General features: G+C 52.3%; 1 protein-coding gene across 1 annotated transcript; it reads right to left on the bottom strand.

Annotated features, from left to right (window-relative positions):
• Positions 1-17: 17 nt before the first annotated feature.
• On the bottom strand, positions 18-23,249 carry FAM163B (family with sequence similarity 163 member B). The gene is made up of 5 exons (XM_027887204.1): positions 22,664-23,249; positions 21,304-21,458; positions 20,254-20,346; positions 562-677; positions 18-414 (listed from the first exon to the last, which is right to left on the bottom strand). The coding sequence occupies exons 4-5, from the start codon at positions 652-654 to the stop codon at positions 25-27; spliced, it is 483 nt and encodes a 160-aa protein (XP_027743005.1). The 5' UTR covers positions 655-677; positions 20,254-20,346; positions 21,304-21,458; positions 22,664-23,249; the 3' UTR covers positions 18-24.
• Positions 23,250-24,127: the final 878 nt, after the last annotated feature.

The following is a 24,127-nucleotide window of genomic DNA, read 5'->3' as shown; positions in this document are numbered from 1 at the left end:
AGGCGCGACGGGGCTGCCAGCCCCTCACACGTCGGTGCTGATGCTGCGGCTGCGGGAGAAGGCCTCCCGCATGGCCGAGAGCCGGTTGGGGTTGAGAGCCTGCAGGTTGGACACGCTCACCGGCAGGGCCAGGTCCTCCTGGCTCACCGTCTTGTAGCTCACCCGGTCGCCGCCGTTGTGCAGCTCCTCGGGGGGCTCCTGGAGGAAGAAGGTGGGGGGCTCGTAGGGGCCGCAGCCGGGGCAGCTGGACCTGCTCGGGGTCGCCTTCTTGCTGAAGGGGGACGAGGCGTAGAGGGACGGGCCGTTGGTCAGCACTACGTTGCGGTTGCAGTGGAGCGGCGGGATGTGGGAGTGCACGGCGAAGTCGGGCTCCTCCTCATCCTCCTCGGACTCATCCTTCTTGCAGCAGTAATACTGGAAAGGGGATGGCTCAGCTGGCACCCCAGACCCCCCACCCTGTCCCTGAGGGGCTGCTCTGTGTGTGCCAGCCAGCCCTGAGGACCAGTGGAGTCCCCTCTCCACTGCAGCGTATCCCTTTGGGGTCACATCCCCCAGCCTTACCTGGAGCCTACAGTAGCAGAGGACGGCGATGATACATAGCAAAATAACAGTTGCTAATATTCCACCTGTGATGACCACAGTCCCGGCTGTCATCCGCCCTCTTCTCCATTAACAGCCTGCAAAAGCGAGTGCACGGGGTGAGAGGGTGAGGCTGGGCTGGGCAGAGCCCCAAACCCTACTCTCACCCCCAGTTTGCAGGGGGGAAAATAAAACCTTCTGACCCAGGCTCGTGGCACCCTCCCAGCTCCTGCCCGGTGGCAGAGAGCTTTGGTGATGGGAGAAGGGGCTTTGCAATAAGGATTTCTGAGCTGTACACATTTTCCTATGAGCTTATAATCCATTTTCCCCATGAAAACAATATGATATTTTAATTTGGAGTGACTGGAGCTGCTAAGTGAGCCCTTAATGACTTCAGGGACAGGCATGGTCTCCTCCCTGAGCAGCAAGCTGAGGAACAGGATGTGTCTGAGGCATCAGGCTCCTCCACTTCACCAAGCCAGTGTCTGGGGGCTGTTGGGGGCACCCCAGGATGAGTTTTTGGACAGCCATGGGAGAGCTGTTTGCTCACAAATGCTATGGCTGGGACACAGTGCACTGACCATCACAGAGACCCTGTGCCTCAACTTGGCCCCGTGCATGCACTTTGGGGTACCACCAGCACCCTTCTCTGCCTGGAATGCCCTTTAGAGGAATCTGTGAGGAATCTGATGACACAGCACTGGTAGCAGTGGAAGATCCCTGCTCCTGGCACAGTTGGATTCACTTGAATTCCTCTCCATCCCATGCAGGGTAAGACACAGCTCTTTGCCACAGGAAGGATGCTGGGGAGACGTGAACCTGCCTGCTCACACCTGCCAGCGGCTCTGGAGACAGCAGCAGTAACCCTAAAGCTCCAGTAGCCCTTTAGTGCTGCAAGCACTGGGCTGGGAACAGGAGAAGAGACATAAATTAAGAGAGAAACCAAACCCTGACCACCTACTCTACAAGTGCTTTAACAAAGCTGGCCTCCAGCTCATGCTATCAGGTTAAACCCAAAAAACCAGCCACCCCAGCCCCAAATTACTTCAGCACCCGAGGAAAAGCAACTGTATCTGTCAGGGATTTAACCTGCTTCCAAAGAAAATAAATCCATGCCATATTTTCAGGCGCTTAATGTCCTGCTAAAGTTGGGTGAGTGCTGAATGGATAAAGCAGTGTCACGTTTTATGTTGTTGCTGCTCAGGAGAGCGGGAGGAGGGACGGGAATTTATACCGAGGGCTGAATGGCTTCTCACACCGTGAGGCCACGAGGCAAGTGCCGGGCCAAATCCTGCCCTCATTCCTTGGGCAAAATGCTCTTAGGAGGCTCAGGGGGAGCAGCATGGCCATGGAAGGGGCTGGAAACAGTGCATTAGTGATTTAGAAACTCTGGTTCCTGTTTAAAGAGGGATGGATTTGCTTGGCCGCAGACCTCGGGCTGCAGCAGGTACCATCTGGAAATGCCCGTCTATGGGTCCTTTGCTGCTCCCATTTGCAATCCCCGTGCTGTCCCAGTGCCAAGGGCAGGGTGTGCAGGGTTGGCACCAGGACCTGGCTCAGTGGTGGCCGGACTCAGCCCTGCAGCCTCTCAGGGACTCGTGTTGCACCCATCAGAGAGGATCATCATCTCCTTGCCAGCCCACCATGAGAGGTGGCAGGCAGGGGTCTGCCAGGGAGGGCTCCACGGCTTTCTCACCCATTAATTAAACCCTGGGGGCACAAGTGAGTGTTGCACAGAGGCAATTTTCACGGTTCTTGCCCAGCTGCGCCCAGCCTGACGTGGCAGTGCTGCCACTGCTCCCTCCAGAGCAAGACCATTTGCATTTCGTCCTTTTCTTTCCTCCCAAGACATACTTCTCTGATTAAAGCGGCGTACCTGGAAGCATTAAACCCTCCAGAGTGCAAAGGGGGAGGAAAGCAGAGCATGCAGAGGCCCATAAGCTGAACAATTCCTGTCTAGACCTCCTTTTTACATTTGTTCCTAATTTCACGCTCCACAGGCTCCCAGATTCATATATTTAGCAATAAATATCCTGGTAAAAGGAAGTGCTTTGCAGCTCTGCTGTGGTCTTGGAGAAGGTATGCAGGAGCCCTGGTATTGGGAATGCAGGCACAAGAGATGCAATCCCAGAAGACACTCACTTGGCTCCTTCCTTGCCCCTCGGTAACGTTAGGAGCCCTCCAGATACCGAGGATGCCTGAACACCCCCAGTCCCCCACTTCATCCTAATCCAACCCCCAGCACATCCTCCATCACTGCCAGACATCGCCTTCAGGAGGATTTTAATTCCACACAGGCTGTTTGCCCCCAGCCCAGGAGCCTTTTGCTGTAGGAACACGGTCCCCAGCGCCGTGGGGTGACACGGGATGGTGGCCCTTGGGGTTACTGAGAGTCACTGTGCTGATGTGGGGCTTGGAAGCAAGACTTCCCCCTTCCCTGGCTTTACCTTCCTGGATTGCAAAGGACAGGCTGTGCTGCAACAAACCACAGGCACTGCATGGTTGCTACAGGCTGCTCCTGCATGAGCTGTTTGCTTTTGGACACAATCCTGTGCCACATGCCTGCTTTTGCAGCCTCCTGCACGATGCTGTCATGGATGAGGATGTAGGCTTTGAGGTCGAAATCTTTACTAAGGGCCAGGTCTTCATCAGCTTCTGCTCCCCCCAGGGGCTGGAGGGGGCCAGTGGAAGCTTCTCATGAGCAACAGAGAACGGGACTTGAAAATGCAGAGATGGAAAAGGGGTGGGATGGGAAATCATCCCAAGTCACCCCCCCAGCACCTTGAACATGGCCCCTGGACCATCGAGGGTGCCCGGTGCAGGCAGAGGCTGCTCACAGCTGTGCCTGGTTCCTGCAGAGAGCTCTGTGCATCCAGTGCCTCTGGGGAGGGCTGCGTGGGAGGAAGGCTCTGGAGCAGCTGGGAGGGCTGAGCTCAGCCCATCCGAAGGCTCCAGCTAATACCCGGATAAACCACGGCTCCCAAACGCTCAGCTCCAGGCCCAGGTGCTGGAGTGCTCCAAGCAATGGCTGGATCATGTGGACTGGCCTGACCCTGCCTGCTGAAGCTGTGGGAGCAGACCTGGGGGTAGGAAAGGACACTGCTCCAAGGTTTCTTTAAGAGACCCTTAAGCACCCAGTCAAGCCAACTTGTAGGATTTACAGGTAGTAAGAAAAATCTTCAGGACAGACCCTTAACTGAATGGGGCTTCCACCTGTCCCATCCCATCCCACGCCATCCCACCTCTACTCCGATCCCCAGGGCAACACAGTCCCTCCAAAACCTAGCTGGAAACACTCTCATGGCAAACACACAAAAAAAGGGAATGCTGGTCCCACTGAAGTTGTACCTGCACAAGGAGATTGTGTCTGACCTGCAAAGAGCTGTAGTCCACAGCTTGTTCTACTGCAGTGCTACCTGCATCCCCCAGCAGCCCTGGGACCTGCTTCCTCTGCAGCCAGAAGCATCACAGCCCTCTGCTTAATGTGGAATTTGGGAATTGCCCTTATTCACCTGACTCCAGGAGCTAGAGATTTAAACAAAATAGTCAAACTAGGTAGAAAATGACAACTGGCAGCACAGACACCAGTGCTGGCAGGATTGCTCCTGTCTGGTACCCAGCACTGGAGTAGACTGGAGCTTAGATCCCACTATAATAAAAACACAGGGATGAACAGACAGCCAGAAACATCCCACACTCGTGGGACACTCAGCCAAACCTCAGCATGAGACCTTGCTCCTCCTCACTGTTCTGCTGCTCATAATTGTGGTCCCATTCAGGGGAGTGGGGATCAGCTCTGCCCTGCACTTCCAAACAGCCAGGATGGAAAAAGGAGAGAAAAAAGGCAAAAAACCCATCCCACCCTTTGCAGGGAGCAGAGGAGGCCAGCGCCGTGTCCTGAAGTAACACCACCCTGCCTCTCTTGGCTCCGCTCAGCACGAGCACATCCCTGGCTCTGCTGTGTGCTTGGACAAGCTGCTGTGTGTGGGTGTCCTCCAGAACCTGGGGGGGCCTCTGAAAGGGGGGAGCGATCCTATGTCCTGACACAGCCCCCCAAACTGACCCTCATCCAAGTGTCATCTGGTGGTGGATCAGCTCGTTGGGTCACTCCGGGGAGAAGACCCATGGGAGAGACCTCAGCAGAGGGATGATCAGGTTGGGAAGATTAAATTCTGTGTGGAAACTGGGAGTTGAGCAGCTGTGTAGGGGGAAGCACGAGTCTGACCCTCCGTGGTGGAGGGTCATGAGCTCTGCAGGTCTTGCCCTGGGTGGGCAATGCAGCCGCTTCCCGGCTTATCCACGCGCAACAAAACCTGATACCAACGCTCCTGACCAAGCCCCGCTTCAGAAGGAAGGAAAAGAACTCAGCAAGAGGCCAGGGAAATGTGAGAGCATGTGAACGACGCTGGTTATCCAAGATATCACTTTCCCAGGCTGCTGAGTCTTGCTGCTTTCTGCCTCAGAGCTGGGTGCAAGCAGCATTTGGGACCCAGAGTAACAAGAAATCCCCCCTGTAATAAACTGGCCAGGGCAGGGCAGACTGGATCGGACCCTTGGATGATGCAAAGTTTAGGGTGAGCCTGGCTTACACTCCTGTTGCCCCCCTCAGTGCCACGTAAGTGTCACAGCTCTGCCCCAGGGCAAAACCTGGAGAACATCAGCGTGAAGGAAAGCCACTTCCAGCAGGCCTGGGAAGTGGGAAAGCAGCAAATAAACCAGGAGCCAAAACCAGTTTGGTGGCAAATACGGCCTCACTTCTGCATTTCCCCCAGTTCCTGTAATCCTACCCAGTCAATGAATAAGAGCTGGGCTCTGGGAACGGCTGGGCAATGTGCCAGCAGAGGACTTCGCACTGACGGAGCCAGCGGACAGGGCAGCTGCCAGAAATGCAGGCAGGGAACGTGGCTTTCCATATGAAAAACACTTTAAGCAGAGGGCCTGCATCACTCCTGTTTGCTTCCTCTCTCCTCCTGATGGTGGCCGCATTCCTGGCCTGGGGGCTGATGCTCTGTGCAGGCGGCGGGGATTTAAACAGCCAGGCTTGGCTGCGGGTGGGCTGGGGAAGGGCACGTGGGGGCTTGGTGAGTGCAGACCCATCACTTCAACAGGACCACCTGGGTACTCCTCAACACAAGGACAAGGTGGGACACCTCATCATTCCATGCTTCCCCACCTCTGCACAAGTGCTTTCCCCATGGGAACGCCCCTGTCTCCAGGCACTCCACACTCCAAGGACTTCTGAATATTTTATGAGCAGAGGGCACTTCACTCCCTGCTGTGCCCTGTTTGGAGAGTGCTGCTCACAAATTCCCAGGCTCATCCACAGCAGACAGGTCCTCCTGGGTGCTGGAGATGGATCACAGGTCCCAGCAGCCCCATATTCCCACCTGCACCTGCCAGGACCATGCTCATCCCATCTCTGCTCAGACACCAGCCCTTTGCAGAGCAGCTTCTGCACTCAGGAGGGGCTTTCCCTACCCTGAAAACGGGGGTTTGCACCACTGTTTATAGTTCCTGGAATAAGAGAGATTTTTCTAAGTCTGTGGCACGTGGGAGAGGGCTCCACCAGCTGGGAGATGCCTGTAGGGCTGCTGTGGGCTCTTAAACAACAAACCAGAAGAGGGAACAAAACATTTCCTAACCACCTGAAATGGCACGTCCCTTTCTGGTGGCCTTAAGAGCCCTTCCCTGGTTTGAAGCCAACTACAGAGGTCACTGATACTGATACAGAGGTAACTCACAGCTCAGCCCACAGTGACCCCTGTGACTGTCCCCTATATCACCCCTCGGCCCTCCTGCCACTAGGACAGACCCCGATACTTCAGCTCCCACTGATGTCCAGGCCAGAAACAACACATTTCAAAGGCAACCTCTACTCAGTGCCTGATCAATTATTTATCAGACAGGGCAGTGCTGGAATAATGTTGAGCTTTGCAGAACAGGATCCCGGACACAGGGATCCCAGCACAGCTTGGGCAGGGCTGGGATGGCAGCTTGGGCAGGATGTGCTGGGGATCAGGGCTCACAGAAAGCCTGGGAACGGGTGAGGGCAGGAGGACAACACCGTGGCTGTGGACAGGTTTTAGTGAGAGTCTCACAGGCAGTGAGACTAAGGCTGGAGGTACACCAGGCTCAAACAGATGGGCATAGGGACGATATGGGGATATATCTCCCATATTTGCATCAATCATAACCCACATTATACTCCTCCAGGAGACTGTAGCAGCAGTGGACTTTCCTCTTCTCTCTGTTTATTCTCATCTCAGCCCTTTACATTCAGAAAACCTCCCTCAGTGCTCCCAGAGTGGTGCTGAGACAAGGAACAGGTCACGGTGAACTGCTCCTTCTGTCTGCTCTCATTATAATTCAATATAACCACATATAAAAATGGTGTTATACATAATTAAATCCCAGAATTCTACAATTCAAAGTGTTTCGATAAATATTTCACGGCAGCCCAACAATGCCTTGTTGTACAAGCTTTTTCCAAACACCAAAGACACATCATTTATGCATCCCTGCAGGTGTCCCTGCTAGTGATGGTGCTGACATAGAACCACAAGACATTTTGGGTCAAGGGGATCTTTAAAGGTCATCTAGTGTGACTCTCACAAGCTGTCAGAACAGCCAGGCTGTATTCCTGTGTAAGAAGAGCTCCTTAACAACAAAACCCAGGCAGTTTGGGAGATAGATACATCACACAGCAACAACCACTCTGAATTTCGGGTATTCCCGAAACTTAAAAAAAGCAGCAGTTTATGGAACAATCAGGGATCCTCTCCCACCAGTTACCACTGCTAGTTTTTGAAGCAGAGATTAGCTCTTGGTCTGAATTTCCAGCACACTTAAGCAGGCTTCCTTTGAGAAGCATCGATCCAGGGGATCCCTGCCCTGGCAGTGCCTGCGAGGGAATGTGTGCTCCGTAGTAATGAGGCAATAATGGCACTTAGTACAACCAAATCACGCCTCAGGAAAAATAATATTTGCACAGCTCATCAAGGTGGCATTAGGGCTTACTAAGCACAATGCCAGGCAGGAATTTAAATGACTGCAGATGCTAAACCGGAGAGCAGTGGCGCCGCTGGGGAGCGATGGGGGGAATGCTGAATCACCTGGATGTGTGCTGCCCTTGGGAATGTCCCCTTCCAGAGCCACTGGGGCCATGCTGAAGGCACTGCTACCTTCATTCCAAAAGGACTTGGGAATGTGACTGTGGACACTTCAGCACGGTCAAGAATAAAGCAGGGTGTGTTCACCCTGCTCTGCCCCCCTGACCCTCAGTGAAACTTTACAGCCACATCCTAAAAGCATCAACAAGGGATTGTGGAGACATCAAGAAGGATGTTGGCGACTGAGTGCTGACCAGTGCATCCCTGCACACCAGCCCTAATGCTGGCATCAATCCAGGAGAGGTAAACCCCAAAAAAACAGGCCCAAGGAAGGAACTGGTACAGAAGTGATGGACTCGCCTCCAGGTCTGACCCTGCACATGGTGAGCTGCCACAGTGGGAGCTCACAACCAGCCAGTCTCTGTCAGGATTTGAGAACTGCTGTCAAACTACACCAGAGGGTTTTACCCTCCCCAGTCCCACCTTTCCTTGCCCAAACAATCACACTCTGCTTAAGTACTAGGAATTATTTCCATAAATCAGCTGGAAAGCAGGCCATAATCCCAAACACACATAAGCTGTCCAAACTACTTCAGATAAAAAGAAAAAAAAGAAGAAGAAAAAAAGAAAGATGTGCTGTCTTTCCACCCTGCATCATTTAATCCCCTCTTGAGTTATGGCTTAGTCAGCCTGAGATATTAACATTAGAGAGAGCAGGTTTTGGAATTAGCAGTTTGGGATAAGATACTGCCATCACTGCTGAGAGGGGAAGAAGTCAGAGAGTGGGGAGCACCCCAGGGTCTTCTCTCAGCAGGGCAGTTTCACATCCTGGAAATGTCTTATTCCTGATCAGTACTTTTTGCTGCCCAGTTCACTGACCAGGCAGTGCTCCCTCTCGATCACCATCCCACAGGAGAGCTGTCCACAGTCCCCAGCAAGGCACAGTCAGAAAGATCAAAAAGCCTTGTCAGAAAACGCTGCAGAAATTATGCAATTAAAAAAAAAAAAAAAAAAAAAAAAAAAAAAAAAAAAAAAAAAAAAAAAGAAAAAGAAAAAAAAGAGGAATCTGTCTTTCAGAAAGAGCAACTTTGTGGCTCTGGCCATGCAGCAGTGCCTGCAAGGAGAACCATTCTTATGGGAAGGCAAGGACTGAGTCATCTCTGCTGCCACTCAGCCCTGTGCTAATAGAAACACTACATGCTTTAGAGCCTGTGTTTGCACCTTTTAGCCTCTGCCTCGGGCAGGCACAAAGCCACCCAGCCCCCTGTGCCGGCAGCCAGCCCCAGCTGCACATTCAGCCTCTGTGCACACCAAAGCCCTGGTTCATCCCAAGACCTCTGGCTCTCCAGCTCTGGCAGTATCATGCTTGAGAGAAAGTGTTGCTACGCCAATGGGATTTTACGGACAGGGGAACTGAGTCCTGGGCTGGTTAAGGCTTTGCTTTTGAAGACAAGTTGTCTGAAATCTATCAAATGTCAGCCCACTTCCAGACTAAGGGGTTTCCCCCAGGCCAGGCACTGGATGAGCAGCGAGCTGGGAGCAGCTCCATGCTCCTACCACCCCCTGCACCGGTGGCTGGGAAGGATTATTCCCCACACCTGACCTGGTGGCCCCGAGATGTCCCGAGAGGCGGATGAGCCATTGATCCTGAGCCGCAGATGAGCCATCGATCGGGGTGGGGGAGGAAGGGCACGTACAGTGCACATTTCCAGTAAGCAGTAAATCCAACAGCTTTGCATTTCCAAGAGGTATGGACACAGCTCTGTGGGACAGGAAGAGCCTCAGCAGATTAAAGTCTTCGTAAGCTGCACACCCTGCTCTCCTTCGCTCAGGATTCACGGATCCAGGCTGGGATGGAGGTAGCAGGGAGCTGCTTGATGCTCATTAAATGCAGCAGCCTGAGAGCTCCAGGGACACCCTCCATCCAGCCATCATCACATGCAGGAGGGGGACCAGCACCCCTCTGTCCTTGCCCCGCCTTCCCCAGCTGGGGGTGGGTGGCTGATGGCTGATTACACCTCCATCAGCTTCATGCTGTCCCCCCCCAGCATCTGTGAGCTGCCCTGGGCTCTGGCTTTCCATGCAAACCACATATTCCTCATCAATCCTCCTCCTCTGCCCTTGGGAATCAGACTCCCTGCAGTGTGACCTGGGTCTGTGCTTCCAGCTGCTGCTGCAGCGTGACACTGGGGGACTCCCTGGGTGCTGCAGGCCCCAAGCAGCCCTGCCTGGCATCTCCAAAGAGATATACGTTACTGCCTTACAAAAAAAAAAAAAAATCAGAAAAAAGGGTAGGGAGTTTCCATAGCTACAGCTTTACATCGCTCTGGCAAAGGCTCCGCTTCAGCCCGTGTAATGAGACACAAGCAGAGTGTTTTTCCCACTCCAGTCCAGCAAGGCAGCATGGTGCATGAATAAAGAAGGGAAGAGGAGAGAGTGAGCTCAGGGATTTTGGAAATAACACATAAATGTTAAGGTCCGGCACACACTCCCTGTCCTGCCTGTCCTGGGGCACGAGCTGCACTTGCAGATGGGGAGGGAAGGAGCCCCACAGCCCCCCCTCAGCAGCACAGTGAGTGACACATGCACCTTCATGGTGCTGGACTTGGTCAGAGGCCAAAAACCGCTTCATTTAAATTCCTGTCTGAGTGGTGCTCACAGGGCTGGACTTCAGGGAGACGGGGAGGTGGCGCAGGCAGTGAATCTGCAGAGATTTAGTGCTGCTGTCAGAGCCACTGCCCAGAGCACCTAGGGATGGGAGACCTGCCTGGCTCCAGATCCATGTCTTGTACAACGTAACGTCACACACTCGGGGCTGGCGTCTGCACTGCAGCTCGTGGGGAACGACATGTGCATTTGCAAACTGCTCTGATCACAGGATCACAGGATGGTTTGGTTTGGAAGGGACCTTCCACCCCCCTGCCTTGGGCAAGGACACCTTCCACTAGACCAGGTTGCACCGTTCAGCCTCTCCTTGAACACTTCCAGGGATCATGAACAAGAGGGAAATGGGCTTCCTCACTGTTTGCAACCTGGAGTTTTTTTCTGCAGGCAGTAAAATCTCCTTATGTTATCTTTTTTAATAAGGATTTATCATTGCTGCATCAGGGGAATTAAAAGAGACCGTCTGAGAGGGTAATTTCCATATTCTGGCAACTCACCATGAAGCAGTTCCGGTAAATTTTCCTTTTTTCCTCACCTTAATTTTGCTACAGCTTTTCCTGGGAGATGAGAGAGGGAAAAATTTAACTCAGAGGGAAAAAAACCCACCCCACAACAACAAAATTATAAGCGAGAAAGCCGAAAAGATAAAGGAACTCGCGCAGCCCAGCTGAAAACCCTCCTTAGGCAAATAAAGAAACTGAGAAAAACCTTCACACAAATTGCTCTGCTCAAACCCATGTAGGATTCACCGAGCTGCTGGGATCAGATGTTTGAAATATCGACTGTTCTCAGGGACAGCACCTTTCAGAAATCAAAACACGCGTGATGGATCTCTTTGCCTATCGTCAGCACCGGGATGACACCTCCCCTGCCTTTGAAATGACTCCTTGGTGCTGGAGGGGCCCTTGAGAGCGAGGTGGTGGCTCCTGCTCCACATCTGCCACCCCCTTGCCACCCCCAGGAGCCAAAGCGACGCCGCTGCCGGCACCAAAACATGGCAAACTGAGGTAGAGGAGGATTGGGAGGCTGGGAGCTCCCACCTGCCCTCCCCAGCTTCTCACGGGGCTGGTAGCTCCCCAGGCAGGCTGCAGCTTCTTCCTTCCTTGCTTAAGTGGTGCCTGAACAGCAGCACCTCAGAGGACCAGGAAATGCCGAGTATTTTGTCTTTGAAAGCCGAGCCTCGGATCGGTGCTCTGAATCACCCCCTAAGCCTTGCTGAAGAGAGGGCAGGGCACCCACAGCAGCCCTGGGGCGAGTCAGATCTTGTAAACCCCGAGAGATGAGCACACAGAAATGCCTCCATCCATCCTGGAAAGCAGGAGACTCACACTCCTGAGCGCTGCCCCACTCCGCCTCCAAATCCCAGTTGGATTTGAGCTTCCTTCCCCGTCACGGTGAGCTCGCTTCACGTGTACACTCTTGCTAGAACTCACTGGGAACTAGGAAAGCTCTGGTATTAAATAACAGAGATAATGTGGTGAACTGGGAGCCCATAACCAAAATAGCAAAACCTCTCACTGAACCAACTGTGATTTTCTGAGCTCTCCAGGCATCACCCTACCCCATGGAGCCCTTCATTAACATCCCACCTCGATGGAAAACCAAACAGACACCCAAAGTTTGAGCCTTGCAAAATCCAGACCGGCAGATGTGAGCATCTTCCCTGCCCACTGTCTGGGAGTGCCCCTCAAAAAGCTGTGCCTGCAGGAGATGCCCCTTGGAAGGTTCAGCAGACGACAGGTCTCCCCTGAGAATTAGGAATACATTCACTGCTGTCCCAAACCATGGGCCTGTTTAATAAAACACCCTCCAACCTGGCTGTCACCGCTCCTGGGCTTGACAGTGGGGAGAGTGGGAGCTCAAGGGAACCCAGGAATTTCTGCTGTGATCACAGGATGCTTCAGTTCTGCCTCGGGATGGTTTAATTAGGATTATCATGAAAATGCACAGGATTGTGATATTCAGGTTACAAGGCAACGTTAACAGCCATATCAAACAAAGCCCTTCTCATTACCACTTCTGGCAAATGTTCTCATCTGCATTAATTTTTGGAAATCTTCTCTTTCTGAGCAAAACTACAGCAGCAGCGTGCCAGTGTTACACATCTCTGAGGCTGAGCAACCCTAATCCTCTGTAGTCAACAGTTCTGCCACAGCCTGGCAATGTTCACACTTTATATTTACTACCAGTCAAGTCAGACAGTGTTTTAAAGACCAACCCTTTGTCTGCCAATCTGAACTTTCAACAATGTATAATATTTACAAAGGTATGCAGAAAACAAGATCGGTGCTCGGTTTCTCGGAAACGGGTATCACACTCTTGCAACCTGTGTGGTTTTATTTAAAAATACAACATAAACAAAGATGTGATGCCAGAAACACAAGGGAAAATAGGTGCAACTAAGAAAACCCCACTTTCTGTGGGCTGAATCTTCTCCCACGAGCTGCTGTGAGAATCAGGAATAACTCTTGAGAAAACAGTAACGCTGAACTGTTGCAAATCAAAAAGAAAAAGAATAGGGAATTGTCTAATATTAATTGTGCTTGTCTTTGTCTCGGGAGGCTATGCCTGCCCAGGGCAGGCCACAGAGGATCACAGTGTCATGGAATCACAGAATTGTTTGGGTTGGAAGGGACCTTAAAGCCCATCTTATTCCACCCCCTGCCATGGACAGGGACACCTTCCACCTAGCCCAGGTTGCTCCAAGCCCTGTCCAACCTGGCCTTGAACACTGCCAGGATGGGGCAGCCACAGCTTCTCTGGGCAACCTGGACACCACCAGACCTCCCCTGCAAAGAGAAGTGCCCTGAGAGCTCCTGTCTGGGCCAGAGAAAGCTCAATGATGTCAGCACCCAGTGCTGCAGACCTGGGAAGGGACCTTTAAAGGTCACCTAGTCCAACCCCCAGCCACGAGCACATACCCTGCTCCAGACACACCTTCAACTCTGTCACAATCAGTAAGAAAACGGCTTTGGTGACAACTGGATCAGAGATGTCACCTGGTGAGACACTTCTAAAGCAGAGCTGCAGCCACAGGCAGTGGCAGAACAACACAGCTTCGTGCCTGGCGCTGTTTGCACAAGGAAAAGAGTCGCAAAGGAAACCCACGGGACAGCCAAAGGTTTGAATTATTACCCCAGCACCTCCTTTGTGTAACATAACAATAAACCCACAAAATTTGCCTAACGACAAACGCAAATCAACACTCGTTATCCTTCCCCTCCCAACTCCGCTCCCACTCTCACAGCAGGGCTATTTTCCCCATATCCCACTGCTAATCTTTCCACAGCAGGCGACACCAATCAGACCAAGACACCTCCTTTCCCTTCCACATGAGAGCCTTATAAATTGCATCCCTGTAAATCCCTGCATCCCTGTAAATCCCTGCTTGCACTGGCTTGCAGAGACAGGGAATGCTCCCCAACAGTGAGGCCGTGCATTTCCTCAGCCACCTTCCTGCAGCCAGGACACCTCACTGCTTGCTCAAAGCTGAGCCTCAAAATACTGTATTTTCTCCCCAGGAAAGAGTTTAGCTTGGATTACCACAAAATGCATCTTGTTTTGCAATGTATCTCATGTATATTTTGTTAAGTGAAGAGTGGTAACGTGCACGCTGTTGTTCTGTGGATGCCAGGGTGGGAAACCGGGAGACAGAAGGAGCATCGCTGCCTGCAGGGATGATGCAGGCAGGCACCATCAGGGAGAGCCTCCCTGCACTGCACAGTCTCTTCCCTTGGCTACGAAGGCAGAGAGTTAATGGCTTGCCAAAACTCAGGCAGGAGGACCCATGACAGATCTTAAACCAAACCCACACTGAGAGCAAAGGGAATCCAGATGCAAACCGCACAGCAAAGCCCAAGCAACACCCCCTGCTCAAATCGGGAAGCAAGCGTGGGTTTCCGACGAGGAGCTCTGAACTGGGATTGCACTGTCCCTGCTGGTCACCTCGGAAAATACTGTGTTATTTCCTAGGGAAAAAAACCCCAGACATCCCAGAGGAGCCAAGGTGGAATACTGAGGAAAAAAAAACAAAAAACAAAACAAAAAAAAAACAAGTAAAGCTATTTGCAGGTAAGTTATTTTTCTCACAGGAAAAGGTGCCTGTAAGTGATGCTTTAGCAGAGCTGTGATTCTCTGTAGCACAGCTGCTTTGGGGACTCGTCCGGTGCTTCCCTGTGAAATCCCTCTCACCCCCGGCATGCTCCCGCAGCATCACAGCAAATTCCAGCCTCAGAGGAGCCTGTGTGTCATCTTCTACAACAAAGTCCATGACATCTCTTTTCTCTGATCAGTGCCAGTTTAATAGTCTTTGAATCCTGAGGCATTTTGATCCACTGCAGCTGAAGGAACCCGAGCTGGGGAGAGGTCGGGGGAGACGACGAAGCCATCACAAGGCTGTGGTGGTCCCCAGAGGGTTTCAAAGCAGCCACATAAATACCTAGAAATCTGGGTATTTATCTTTCCCTGGCAGCCACTTTTCTGGCATTTATACTGATGTATTTTCCCCTTTAATCCCAAATTCTCTGTGAGCAAAGAGAGGACCTGGCTCTGCCGGATGCCTGGTACCTCTGTGGGTACAAGACAGCAGGCAGTGCTACAAGAGGCCACAACTGTCCATTACGGTCCAGCCTAGACTTTCAGGCAGCAGAGGAACAAGGGACCACCTGCACAGGAAAAAATGAAACCACAGGGTACTTTTTCTCCCAGTTTGCTACTCCAGCAGAAGGGAAGGAAATCCCAGCTGTGTGGTGTGCCCACCGCTTGCAACTCCCCCTGTATAAAGAGCTTATGAGCTCAGACCCTTTGATGAACTTGTACCCAGAGCAAAGCCAGACCTAAAGCTGGTGGTGTGGAGGGCTCCATCCCCCCACTGAGCAAGATCATCCCCTCTCTGCAGCACTGAGACAACCTCACGGCAGCACTGGATGAGGCAGAGGAGGGCTGGAGCCAGTGCCTGGGATGGGATGGTCCTGCTGAAGGCAGAGTGCTCCAGTCAGCTCCAGGGCAGCCCTGGAACTCCCTTACTCCCACTGTTCTCTCAGAGAAACACATAAGCAAACAGAAATATGTGAGACCACGACATGATTTCCGCCCCATCAGGGATCTCCAAGGGGCATGAAATTATCAGTGAGCATCAGTCCTGCCTGCCCCGGGGCTGAGGTAAGCAGCCAGCACAAGGTGCACTTTAAGGTGTGTGAGTGACAGCAGAGCCACATCTCTCCCCTTCTGCCACGTGAGCAGCATCGTTGTCACCTGGACGAGGGAAGGGGAGGATGGCCGGCACTTGGCTTCTGCCAGAAATTCACTCGCCCTCCTTTTTTCTTTTCTTAATGAGCAGGCTATTAACCCAACAGGGACGTGATGAATAAAGACGTGGGCTGCAGAGTGGCTCCTGCTGCGGCCTTGCTGAGCCCTCCAAGCGCTGGCAGCCCTCGCCAGCCCCCCTCTCCCTGCACAGCCTCCCGCCCTCGTCTCAGGTGCTCAGAGGCGGTTGCTTTATCCATTGCTAATGACATTTATTTTCTTCTCAGAGCCTCGGGGAGGGCTCTTTCTCTCGCCCTCCCTGCTGATGTGAATCCTGCTGCCCTGTTATGCTGATCTGAGATTTCTTTTTTTATTGCTGAACTGCTGGTGATCTCCCCTGCATCCCCCATCTCTGCCCCCCAGCCTGCTCTTCCCACAGCCAGGCACACATTTCCCAGCCTTGATCCAGCCAGCATGGGAGTAAAGAGGAAACCTCTCCCAATTTTCAGGTTGGATCAGGTCTCTGACCTGGTGAGGACGGGCTGAGACTTGCCTTTGGGTTTATGGTAACTTTCCTCTAAAAGGTCCTTCAGAAAAAGGCAATTATCACCGTGCCATTAAAGCTTTCCCCCATTGCACGGCCAGATAACTCGCTGGGAGCCTTTTGAAATAACCTTTAAACAATAGATACTGTCCTGTTTACTGAATGTTTCTGAACTCAACAGTAATGCATCCAGATGTCACCCCTGTCTACTGCAGGCCTAACTATTTCTGGAAACACACCAAAGGCAAATTGCTTGGATAATGTCAGATATTGTTGCAAAAAGAATATGACAAGTTTCCATCTCTTTGATGAAGGCTGTGGAGCAGAGAGATGTTTCCCAGGGCAGCAGGGCTGCGTGCACCTTCGACTCAGCTCCACGTAGGAGCCGCATCCCTCCCTCCTGGCAGCTCATGGGCAGGTTCCAGAGGCACACGCTTTCCAGTTTGGGAAAAAAAAATCGGTGTAGCTGTCAAGCAAAGCTCAGCACGCTCGCAACATCCATGCTGGGTGCTCTGTGACCGCAGGTGGCTTTTGTCCTGGAGGTGGGAGATGGGAGAGAAGCAGCGGAGAAGGTGAGGATGGACTGAGCTGCCCTTGCGGTGTCTCAGCCCGTCTTGTGCCGTTATTGTGAGGGAAGTCAAATGCCAGCTCTGACCCATCACAGACTCAACAAGCAAGAGAAAACTGCCTGAAGTGAGAGGGTAACAAAGCTTCCCAGCCCTCAGTGCATCCCTTATCTCCACTCTCTGCCCTGCCAAGGGGAGCACCCACACACGCTGATGGAAGTGCTGGCACCCAGCAGTGTCCCAGGCTGCAGCTCACAGTGCTGGCCCTGGCTCCAGCGAGAAATCTGTACTCTTGGACAGGTAGAATGGGACAAAATCCTCATCACTGTGAGTTTGGCCTAAATCAAGTCCTGTCCCCCCCGCCCCCAAGTGCTGCCTCTGACACAGGCACCTTGAGAACCACATCACCAGAGGGGCCCCGTCCTCCTGCTGATGCACTGAACTGCTGTTAATGGGTCATGGCTGTTATTAGCCTTTCCAGGGAGAAACAGGTCCAAGGATATTTCAAAATGTTATTATGACCTTTAATTTTGTTCCCCAACCTTTCCAGCTGCCCTCTGCCCAGGGCTGTTCTCGCAGGGCTCACGGGTTCCTAAGGTCCCACCCTTGCCTGGGTTGGCCTTGGCTGGGATCTGAATGCGGCTGAAAGGTCTGAAGAGGGTCAAGAGTCCATCACCCAAACCTATTTGTCATCCCACTGCCAATCCTCAGTGCTGGGGTATATGCTGTTTTCTCAGGCAAAGGGCGAACCAATCCCACCATAATAAATCAGATCCCAAGGCGAGAAGGAGATGACACATAATGACACAGGAGAAAGGGTAAATTAGATGGGGAATGAGTTGCGAGTTCAACCCAAACACTTGCCCTTCAATGTCACAAGTTGCATCACGAGCCGTGGCTGCGGGAGCCCTGCCAGTACGCAGCACCTTTTCCCTGGCCATGTCCTTGTCCATATCCATGACAACACAACAGGCAGGTACCAAAACAGGCCTAGGGAGAATGCACCAAGTTATCCCCGTTTCTTACACCAGCACTAATGCAGCTGGGCACTGCGCAGACACACGAGAAGGTCTGAGTTAGGAAAATCCCCTACAGCTTGGCCAGCTGCAAAACCCCTCAGTGTCCCACATGCTGGGCTTTGAGGACATCCTGACATGCCCAAAGGTCAGTGGCACAGACTTTTTCAGCCTGTGAGGATGCAGCGAAGCTCTCTGGGCTGCACATAAATGCCTGGAGGAATTAAGCATATTTTTGTCTTTGCGTCTGGCACCCAGCAAAACATTTCAAGATCCTAAGGGGGTGTTCAGGTATGGCTGTAGGGTCAGTGAGTGCTCTTCAGCTTCAGATTTGGGAAACCTTTAGAAAGGCTTGGGTTATTTAATCCATGGGCAGCGAGCGGGTCCTTGGCCACTTCTGAACACGTTCTCCTCATATTGCAAAGCCCATGAGACCAAACCTTCAGGCTTGACTCTTGTGTCACCTACGTGAGGGTTTAGGGACTGCTGCTGGCGCAATGGAAAAGGATCAGGAGGAGATGTGACAGACAGAGCTACCAGGCTTTGCTGGAAAACAAAGAGAAACACGGCAAAGATACAGCCAGTAACCACGGCACTGGCGATGTTCTGCAACTCTCCATGCTCAGGTAGGCACAGGTATCCAAGAACTGCCTGTATTTGTAGTCTGTGCTCACTAAGAATAAAACAGAAAGGAGCAAATGCTGTTCCCTTCCCTTCCCCTCACATCCCCACATCCTTTCTAAATGAGAGCCAGTGTACTGAGGGGTGATAAATCAACATCAGTCACTTTGCGGGGGATTTTGTTGAAGTTCTTTATCTCCACCGAGCACCAGCACCATTCCTTAAGAGGTCCTGTCATTGTTTTCCACAGAAATCCTGACTGAACAAGAAGAGGAAGGAGGTTACACTTCTAATTACAGCTGCATGGTCTTTAAGGTGTTTAAAATCTCTTTTTCACCAACTGACAGCCCTGGAGCATCTCTCTGCTCCTTCCAGACAAGATGAAAACCAAGCCACAGAGGCTGCAAACAACCTTCAGTTCTTCACACGCCATTGCAACAGGGCAAGAGCCTAAACACAGGTGTGAGATAGTTCAGGCACTCACTTCAGGCACAATTTATGTAAACTACTTTCCCTTACAGCATTATAATTTAGATGCTTACTCAGTAAAGGCAAGATATGATGACTAAAAAACCCATCATACTGGCTGCTTTTGCTCAAAGAAGTCACCCAGGAGCACCATCTGCACTCTAAAAATTGGGATAACCCACCAAGTTGCCTAAAATGACAAGACATCCGTCATCACAGACTCAAGTACACGATTTTCCCACCTAGGTTTTATGCTGATTTCGCTGCTCATTTCAGGCTGGAAGACAATCTGTTGAACCTCAAAGTACCGTCTTCTCTTACCTTTAATTTATTCTGTCAGAAAACCGTCTACCTTAATGAGGATGAGCACACCCCCACTGCCTTCCAAGTTTGGTGATCTGTTATGTCAAATATAAATAATCCTGTCTGAAACCGGTCGATATGGGGAAATGAAAAGCCATCTTCCCTTGGGGGATTTCTCTCTCCCTCCCACAGCCCCCCCGAGCCCTCAGGCTACCTTTAATGTACCGAGCCATATCCATGTGCCTCTGAGAGCACAGACCTAGATGGCTGCTGTATCCATGAAACAGTGACAAAAACAACCCACAGGTAATTGTGCCATCACCTTTCTCGCAGGCAACTCTGGATCCCTCTCCATCACCACTGCTTTGCTGAGTGTGAGTTAGTGAGCGGGTTTGCCGCCTAACCTGAGGCTGGGGTGGTCTCCTCAAACTCATCGGGATGGAGCAGGGGATTTTGATGTCCTTTGGAGCCAGGACATGAGATAGGAACGAACCCTTGTCCTAGGCACATGGCTCCAGGGGAGATGCCCAAACAGGTTATTTAGAGAGGCCGGTTTCAGTCCCATGCTGAGCGTGCAAAGGGGGATGAAATGGAGGAAAAAGGACATGACCCACACACCCAGGAAAGGCATGGGATGGAGGCAGCTTTCCCACCCCATCCCTGAAAGATGCTTTCACGACCTCCTTCACAGGCATGGCTCTGAAACTGAAGATGCTGTAGGACCAGTGACAACCAAGCCTGGAGCACCTCAGTATTTTTCATGCTGGTCTAAGGTGGCAGGACTTGCCCAGTCCCCCTAAGACAGGTTATGGGGGAGTGGATGCTGTGCAGTTCTCCGTGTCCTACTCGCTCTGTCTCCCCCCTCCAAACCCCTTCCCAGCCCCACTCCTGGCAGCCGGGGCTATCCTCTTCCTGCCGCCCTGCTTGCGGGCATCCCCCCCGGGATGCGGGTTTCGCAGCCGGTTCCCTCGGAGCAGCGATCCCAGGCAGTTCAGGATGCACCGGGAAGCGGGCGGCGGGGGCGGGAGTGAAGCAAATAGGGGGAAAAAAACACTGCGAAAGACCCCAGCGCCGGGAAAGACGGGGAGAAGGGGCCCGGCAGAGCGGGGGGGGGAAAGAGGGGGTCCCGCCGCGCTTACCTTCAAACGGGGGAATGGGGGCTGGATCGCTCAGGTGAGGACCGCGTCTCCCGAAGTCTCCCGCTCGCAGAGCATCAACGCCAAAATAAAGGACTTTAAAAATAAAATAAAATAAATTTAAAAAATAAAAATAAAGGGAAGAAAGCGGTCAGGGGAGCAGTGCGCGGAGCAGGCAGCCGGCAGCAAGCGGCAGCAGCAGCAGCAGCAGCAGTAGCCACCCTCTCGGCACATGGCCGGGCCGGCGGCGGCGGCTCTGCGGGGGACGCTCCCGCCTCCCCGCCCCGCGCCCCAGCGCCGCCGGGACCGCCAATGACGGCGGCGGGAGCGGAGCGGGGCCGAGCGGGGCCGGGCCGAGCCGTGCCGAGCCGAGCGGGGCCGGGCCGAGCCGAGCGGCGCCCCCCCGAGCCCCGCACCGGGGCCGCACGGGCAGCGCCGCGTGCTGCCGCCCCCCGCACCCGCGCCCCGGGATGCGGAGGGAGGGAGAAGGCGGACGCAGCCGGGTCCCGACATCCCCCCTCCATCCCCTGCTCTGGGATGCGGGTCTGTGCGGGACAGGGGGGAGAGCGGGGACAGCCCCTGGGAGATGGGTCGCTCCCCGCCGAGCTGGGGCATCCCCATATATAGACGCGGGTCATCCCTTTACGGAGCCGGACCACCACTCAACCCCCACACCATCCTGTAGCCGGATCTCCTCCTGACAGAGCCGCGTCACCCATCACAGAGCCGGGGGATACTGGTTTGGCCAAGGGAGCCTCCATCCCCAGTGCTGGCGCAGGAAGAGAATCCCCTTCCCCATCCCCGGTGCAGGGAAAGAATCCCTCTCCCCATCCCCAGTGCAGGGATAAAGAGGAGAAAGCCAAGGCAAAGCCTGCAGAACCCCCCGTTTAGCCCCGAAAGGGTCCCAGGGCATTTTACAGGTGCCATGACTTTGTTCCCTGCTCTGTTTATCGGGAGCTGTGCTGGGGTTTTGGATATTTGGTTTCATTAACAGACACCCCTGGAGAGGGACTGTCTCTCCTCTTCCCAAATCCGTGCCCATTCCAGCACAACCTCAGCTTAGAGTCCTCATCCGCAGCTTTCCTCCAAAGGCGCTGATGCCGTGCGGGGCGTGTTCAGCAGCGGTGATTCACAAGGCTTCTTAAGTGCCTTAAGAGCAGTGATTCGCAAAATTTCCTTAGTCTTGGGGTTGTGAAGACCTCCCAGACCTGAAAAAAAAAAAAAACCAGAACTTGGGACAAAACCTGAATCGGAGCCGGCATTGCCCCAACTCCCACAGTGTGTTCTGCAGCCACCGGTCCCCAGAGTCCCAGCAGAGCTCTCCCGGGCATGAAGGATGCTCAGCATGTCTCAGAAGGCCCTGCCAGCCCTGCCTCATTGCCCCCCACCCTGTCAGCAGTCTCAGCTGCCATCCATTACCCACGTTGTCTGCAAGATGTCAAACTCCTTGGGCACAGGGGCCCTTCTGCAGGCCACTGCCTCTCCCAGCCTCCTGGAGATGATGCTGGGAAGACAAGCACATCCAGCCCAATTTCCCTCTGTCCATCAGGACATACGCCTTGTGTTCTGCAGCGTTCACGTCCCTGGCCTGACTTCCTTTGGCATTCCCAAACTTATTCCCAAGAACGAACCTGATTTTTTCCTTCGGCAGTTTTTCAGCCTGTCGATACTGGCTCTGTCCTTCTTGACTGATGAGAATAATCAGTGCTTTTATAGCACATCTGCTCTTTTTGAGATGGTATCACTTACAGCACTCCTTTAATCCACAGAGAGGGAAACAGTCACATTTAATTAATTGCTCAACAAATAAACTAATTACCACCAGCAATTTCAGCACACTTTGCAACGCGGTTCAAACGCCTGTGCAGAGATGTGAGAGGCAAACCACTCACTTTGATGACAGGAAATCAAAGTGAGGGGGCAAAATTTAGTTTATCTTTAGAGAATCTACTTAAGACTATTATTGTTTAATTGTTATATGTTGAATCACTTAGTACTGAACTGTCTAAGTCGTGATTGCTGTTCAGTTTTTCTTCAAGGTTGCCTGAACCACGTGCAAAAGATATTTAAAAGCTGTGCCAGGAATAAAAAAAACCAAACAATTTTAGCTTTTTATTACTTGTACAGGTCAAATGCCATTGTCTGGCAATTTATCATTGTATCCTTGCTCAGAAATATGAATGATGGAGGTTTTTTGCTCGGGCCATTCATTCTGGTTTCTATGCCTGCACTCCTGTACCACAATAAACATCCTCCTTGCTTCCCAGGGAGATGTCAAAGCAATTCTCACTGAGCTGAGCCCAGGATAGAAGCAAAGAAAAACAATGTTATAACAAGGACTTAGCAAATGCTTTGGGCTGCCTTGTGCGAGTACAGAGCTTGTTTTCTGGGCTCTAAGACGAGGTTTGCTTACCATAAGAGCAATTCTGTGAAGATCAGTTACCTATGAAGGAGAAAAAGGTTTTTATAATATATTTCCATACTGCAGTGGTGTCCAAGACCTCCATCATGAGCACGATCTGGTCGTGTCAGGGGCTGTACAAACACAGAGTGCAAAGAGCCCTGATTCCCATGACTTTGCAACATAAATTTTTACAGAAGGAAAGTGCTAATTAGCATCCACAGTTTGAGAGCCAGTTGATAGCCTCGAGAGCTGGCAGCTGGCCAGCCACAACTTTCATCAACCCCAACATTTGGGAAGTGTCCTGCGCCTGCCAAGTCTGTGGGATAAACAGACCAGCAGCAGCCAGAAGCCAAATCCTTTTTAAATCTTAAGTACAGTGTTCAGGTTATGGCCACCTGCTTCCCTCCACCACCACCACCAGTGGGTTATTTTCAGTGTAAATCCTTCATTGAGTTCGTGTATTCACATTCCTGCAACAAAAAAGTCTTGGATTCCTCACACTTGACTCAGGACTCGGGAGCAAACTGCCCAGGAATATTGTATGATATTCTCATCATTCAGCATCCAAAGCCACTCCCTCGGTTTCTTTCCCACCTCCAGCTTGCTCCATCCCCAGGAAGCGATTCCCACCTGGTTGTCATGACTCTGGAGGCATCTTCTGTCTGAGACTGATAAGTGACCAAAAACCACAACCAAACCTGGACACTGCTGGGAGCAAGTGGCTGCTGAAACACTGCCCAGCTCCCTGTGTGTATTCCCAGTGTTTCACTGTCCTGGGGGACAGTGGTGGCATTTCCAGACTGAAAACTCTTTCAGCAACTGCATTTTGGTGGATGTGACACACACTAAGTGTGTGGTCTCCCAGGGATGCAATAAAATAAACACACGCCTGAAACAGGGTAGCAAAGGGCACTTGAACATCATTAAAGGATCCCACTGCTTGTGCAGCCAGAGATTGTATCTCCCACAAACACCTTCCCCTTCCAGCTTATTGAGGCTGTCAAGGGGTTTGTAGGGCAAGCCCTCCCTGTGCAGAAGCCATGCTGAGTTTTCTGAAGGAAATCTCACTAATCCACAATTTCTGCTCTTTTTTAGACCTTCTGCTAACTTGTCCATTACAAACCTCAAGCACACAGGGCCTGCAGCCTTTGCCATTCGATGAACCAGCCCTTTTGCTAAGCTGATAAAGCTGCATCTTCAAACTCCTCAGGCTCTTTTGGCCCCATGTTCTCTCCTGGATCAGCTCTCCTTGAAGCTGATCCGGCTTGCTGTGCAATCTTCAGGAAGCAGCTTAGTGCCAGAAAGCAACGGCTTGAGGAAGAGCAAGAAGAAAGGTTGGCATCAAAGAGCAGAGCCCCATGCAGGAGGGCTCAGCATCAACCCACCCCCCCTGGAAATTCATGTGGCAGACAGCCCTGGACCAGTGCCCACAGCAGATTCCAGCTCCTCTTGCTGTTATTTGCTTCCAAGCCA

This window comes from Empidonax traillii, unplaced genomic scaffold, assembly GCF_003031625.1.
Source record: "Empidonax traillii isolate 1590-97213 ecotype Southwest subspecies unplaced genomic scaffold, ASM303162v1 scaffold204:size1584377, whole genome shotgun sequence".
Classification (NCBI taxonomy): Eukaryota; Metazoa; Chordata; class Aves; order Passeriformes; family Tyrannidae; genus Empidonax; species Empidonax traillii.
Note: the sequence above shows the minus strand (reverse complement) of the source record. Positions and strands in the feature narration are given on the sequence as shown.